General features: G+C 29.3%; 1 protein-coding gene across 1 annotated transcript in view; it reads right to left on the bottom strand.

Annotated features, from left to right (window-relative positions):
- Window positions 1–1,161: 1,161 nt before the first annotated feature.
- LOC117179960 (prolyl 4-hydroxylase subunit alpha-2-like) overlaps window positions 1,162–5,330 on the bottom strand; it is a 57,875-nt gene continuing 53,706 nt past the window's right edge. The window contains exons 6-8 of the mRNA XM_033372220.1: window positions 4,628–4,693; window positions 1,622–1,787; window positions 1,162–1,232 (exon numbers count right to left, since the gene is read on the bottom strand). Of these exons, the coding sequence (XP_033228111.1) occupies window positions 1,162–1,232; window positions 1,622–1,787; window positions 4,628–4,693 (303 nt within the window). The remainder of the gene's footprint in view (window positions 1,233–1,621; window positions 1,788–4,627; window positions 4,694–5,330) is intronic.

Here is a 5,330-nt window from a genome sequence, read left to right as displayed (position 1 = left end):
TCTTGAAGATCATGAACAAAAAATTTAAAAGCTTTTTAAGAATTTTGAGAGATTGAAAGAAAATGACAAAAATTGTATAAGATTACTCACATAATCTCAAGTTTTTTTTTATTCTGAAATTTTAATTTTTGAAAAAAATTAAAAATGATTTTAAAATATTTCAAAATATTTCGAAAAATAACCAAAACAATATGGAAGATTCTAAGGTAATTTTTTAGATTTAAAACATTTTTTAACAATTTTAGGGAAAATTATAAGCAATTTAAAAAATTTATACAAGTTTAAACAAAATTTAATAATTACAATTTTTAATTAGAAAAAAAATAATTTTGATTTTTTAAGATTCTGAATAAATAATGTAAAAGCTTTTTTTAGAAATTCAAAGATTTCAAGACAATAAAAAATTGTTTATGATTGTCAAGAAAATTTTAAATGGTAAAAAAAATCTAGAACACTTTGAGATAATTTTTTTATTTTTAGAATGTGTTTGAAAAATGTGAGTAAAATTTCTAATTATTTTAGAAAATATACAGAAGTATATGAAAAATGAAGAAGCTTTTTAAGGATCTTGAAACTTTTCATGATAATAATACAAATATTTTACGATTATCTGCGAGAAAGCTGAAAGTAATTTTTAAATTTGAAAACTTACTTTTCACAGAATATTTAAAAAGATATAAAAAAAATTCAAAAGGTTTCTAAAGTTGTCAAAAACAATCTCTAAACTTGTAAGTTTCAAAAAGATTGCTTTAAATATTAAATAAAATAAATTTAAATAATTTAAGTTAGTAATATCAATACCCTATTGTTAATTGCTCTGAATTCAGTAAGTTTAGCAATATGTATGCATTATTATTTTCGAAGAAATTTTTTCAGAATTCAAAAGTACAAAAACTTTTGAAAAGCCATCTTTTAAACCAAAAACAAAACTTATAAGGGATTGTCCATATATTACGTAAGACGTTTTTCTGTTGTTTGAATAAAGACGAAAATAATATTTTTATTAAGTTGAAAAGGAAACAGCGATATAAACAAAAGAAAAAATTCTTACGTAATGTATGGACGATCCCTAACGAAGTTTAATCATAAATTATTTACAATTTTTATAGTTCCATAGAATTTATGTTAACTCTTTAAATTAACTTAGCAAATATAGATGATTTATTCATTTTCCAATAAAGTACAGGGCCTGATGAACTCTTGACCATGTTCGTGCAGCCATATAGTAGCAACTGTAATTAAACAAACATATTATTGTAAAAAAACTTAACAATTATTATTAAACAAAATTGTTTGTAATTGTATGATCAATGAAATACAAGCTCTTCATGAATGCTTATAGGGATGCTTTGAAAATACTTGGGAAATTTCTTAAAACCAATTTATTTTCTTCCTGAGTAAAAAAGAAAATTAACTAAATCAGGAATTGTTTTTAGAATACATTCTTATAATATGTTAATGGCCGATGTTTTTATAGAACATTATCAATTTTAGAAAGTTATTTAAACTGTTGGCATTATGTCCTTATTCACAATCATTATGACTTGACTAAGCAATAAATTAAATTTTATTTGAGTTAAATGTGGTTTCTTTTTTAAGATTTCAAATTTAAAAAACTTACTCCATTTTTTTCCAGAAATTATTGGACATGCTCCATGTCTAGTCGAATTATCTCCTTTTCCATTTCGTTTAAGGTTATACCAGAATACTGCACTACCTTTTTTAGGCCGTATGCTAACGTCCAACTCAGTAAAAACTGTTTCACCTCCTTTTTCGACATCATTCATCTAAAAAGTATATTTGTCACATAGTTTTGTATAGCAAACATCGTACAAAGTAGATATAAACATCCTATTATTTTGCCTGGAACTCCAAACAGTGTTATTACTCTGTAGAATATCGTTTCCGTTCACTGAGTCCGCTAGGAAAAGAATACAAGTGTTGAAAATTCACTTTACAATACTGGTATTGTGATTTTGGATTACACTTCCTTTAGCCAGTCTAGCTCATTACACGGAGAGAATAAAACGGTTGAGGTCATCGTGACTCACCGTGCTGATGCGCATTATGGGATAATAGCTGTTCGAAATGCTCCAAAAATCATATTTTTTTATATTTACTTTTTTTGAAAGTACCCTCTGCGTGAAGAATAAACCATATAAGAGGAAAAATAATTTCTCGATTTGCAAACATTTTTTTCGTTTGAAATGAAACAACTGAAACTCATAAAGCTGAAAAATTCCGTTCAAAACATGAAAATGTAGAATAAAGTATAGGCTACGTTGAAATTCAAAACGCATTTTTAATTTTTCTTGGAATTTTTGTGAAATTTATTTCTTCTGTTGCAGTCTTTCAAAATGCTTAAAAAGTTCCAAACATTGATTTCAAAATCCTCAAAAACCTATATTCAATCATTCCTGAAGAATAAAAAAAAATCCCTTAAAATGTTTCAGATTATTCTTTGACAATTGTGGACATGTTTTACAATTTTTTCAAATATGCTCTTCAAATTAATTTTTTAAAATAAGGCATCATTTTTAATTTTCCAATTTTAAATTAAAAATCTGTGAGTTAAAAAATAAAAAAATTAACTTTCATGAATTTATACACATCAAACGTATTTTTGTTTTAAACTTTCGTTACGTATTCTGTAAAAAATAATTTTTCAATAAAAATAACCATACATAGTTTTCCGAGAAATCTCTTAAAATTAATTTTCTTAGATGAAAAACTATTTTCAATTTTCATACGAATCTTAATAAAATTTCCTTGTATCATTTTATTTTCCATTATTTGGAATCTTTTTAACTTTTCAATTATTTTTGAAATTATTTTTTTACAATTTTGGAAATCTGTTTCAATCTTTTTAATACACTTTTAACATTAATGGCGAGATTTCTACAAAATAGTCCTATTTGCTATCAAGAAATATGCATTTTCAATAGAAATGTAATTTTTGAAGTCCAGAAAATAGTTTAATTACCAACAAAATAGTTGAATATAAATACTCATATGAAGTTTCCACCAACAAGAATAATCTTCTACCAAAAATCAAGACATTTTATTACACGAATTTTTAACTAAATAGTAGAATTTTCATCTAAAAAAATGCAATCATTAATAAAATAGTTAAATTTTACTTTTAAAAATCAATTATGTAGACAAAAACGAGTTTTCAGCAAAATAGTAAAATTTTCAACCAAATTAAGTTTCAACTAAAAAAAAAATGAATTTTTTCCACTAAGATTCATTTTAAATTAAAAAACAACGATTTTTTGATAAACTATTTTTTTAAAAGAAAAATTAATTTTTAAATAAAAAAGAACGAATTTTTCACAAAACAGTAGCATTTTACACGAAAACAGTTCAATTTTGATTAAACAGATGTCTTCTCAATCAACAAATATAAACTTCCTATTAAAGGAAATGAATCTTCAAACCAAAAAGAGGAATATTACACAAATAAAGTTAAATCCTTACCCAAGAAAAATGCAATTTTTAAAGAATTTAATACAGAGTAATTCAAAAAAAGAAAATATTAAATCGTTTAAGTAATATATCCTCTGGAGCTATTTGTCTGCGAAAATTTAAGATTTTTTGCGTCAAATTGGAGCGTAGCGTAACTGCGTTTGTCCAGTGTGTTCACAAACCCTTTTGACCATGGTTTTTATCCAGATGCAAACACAAAACGCCATTACGCTTAGTGACCCCACTTTTGGCATGTAGAGGGAACTGTATGTTCTGTTATCTATCTCTTTCACTCCTGTGAACTTTCTGCATGCAATCTGCTGATCTGCAATCGTATGAAAGCGCACTAATAAGCCGCGCTAGGTTTCTCTTAGGGACAGTCCACAATGAGAGTCTTGAACGTCGACGTTCAAGCGTACATGCGTATTTTGCCACCATACGCACGTTGTTGCCAACGCATATACGTTTGAACGTCGACGCTTAAGACTCTCATTGTGGACTGTCCCTAAGAGGAACCTAGCGCGGCTTATTAGTGCGCTTTCATACGATTGCAGATCAGCAGATTGCATGCAGAAAGTTCACAGGAGTGAAAGAGATAGATAACAGAACATACAGTTCCCATCGCTTTCACTCTTGTGGACCTTCTGCATGCAATATGCTAATTTGCAATCGTGTGAAAGCGTCCTGATTGCTATGGTAATGATTTGTCGCTACGTGTTTTTCTTAAGCGTCCTAGGGCAAGCGCAATAAGTCTACATACCAAAGTTGAGATCACTGGTTACGCTAGCGTACAAGCAACCGAGCGTGTACAGGCCTTTACGATATTAGCTCCTTCAGAACAACAATCTTTGTCCCCATGGACAGCAGTGTGAAGTAAGCGATAATAAAATAGGCGTACTTTACGTTCGCTTATTTCACTTCGCTTGTATAAACAGCTCATTGAATAGTTTGGAATTGCATCTTCGAAAATCATGAAGTTTAATATAAAATGTAAACATGTACGTTTCAATAAAAGGCTTTTTAAATTAAAACCATTTTTGTATTGGGAAATTAAATTCTTGCTTTATTCTATTTAATGATGTTTGAATTTGTACTTTTTGAACCACGCGTGTAATTCTAATGAATCTAAGTTCGCGTTGAAAAGTATTTCCTTACTTACATAAAACAGAACCGTGGCGATTCGATTTCCTGTGCCAAATTGCTCTAAGAAGCGGGTATCCCATTCCTGAAAAGTTACGGAAGTATATACCAATATTGTAAGCTGTATTACAAGTTATATTCTACTAATAAAGTGTTCCCAGTAGGCACAAAGTTTGGCGACGTCTTTACGACATCGTTGTGACATCCTTACGACAACTTTACGACATCCTATGTCTATGTCGTTAAGGTGTCTTTACGATATCATTAATAAGTCGTATGATCCGACGATGTCTTTACGATATCGCAAAGACACTGAAACGTCATGGACATAGGATGTCCTAGAGATGTCGTAAAGATGTAGTACCGGTGCCGTAAAGACGTCGCCCAATTTTGTGTCCACAGGGTTAGCCCGATGTACATTATTTTTTGTAAAATTGCATAAAAGGTTCTTTATCCCTCAGATTTTGTTTTCAAATTATCGAGAACTTTACTACAGAAAATTTCAATTTTCTTGGATTTTTTAAAATCTTGCTTTATTTATTTTTATGAATAGCGCGAATCAAACGGAAGCCACCATAAACACCGCTTTACAAGCCCGTTTAAAGGTGTTCGCGTAAGAAAATACATGTGCAGTATGCGGGCAACGGCCCACGCACGAGCCGTCCGTCTATGCATGCAGAGCGCCAACTAATCGCGAGCGATCTGTCGCGCTGTTGCGATGC

This window comes from Belonocnema kinseyi, chromosome 1, assembly GCF_010883055.1.
Source record: "Belonocnema kinseyi isolate 2016_QV_RU_SX_M_011 chromosome 1, B_treatae_v1, whole genome shotgun sequence".
Lineage (NCBI taxonomy): Eukaryota > Metazoa > Arthropoda > Insecta > Hymenoptera > Cynipidae > Belonocnema > Belonocnema kinseyi.
This window is presented reverse-complemented; position numbering and strand designations above follow the sequence as displayed.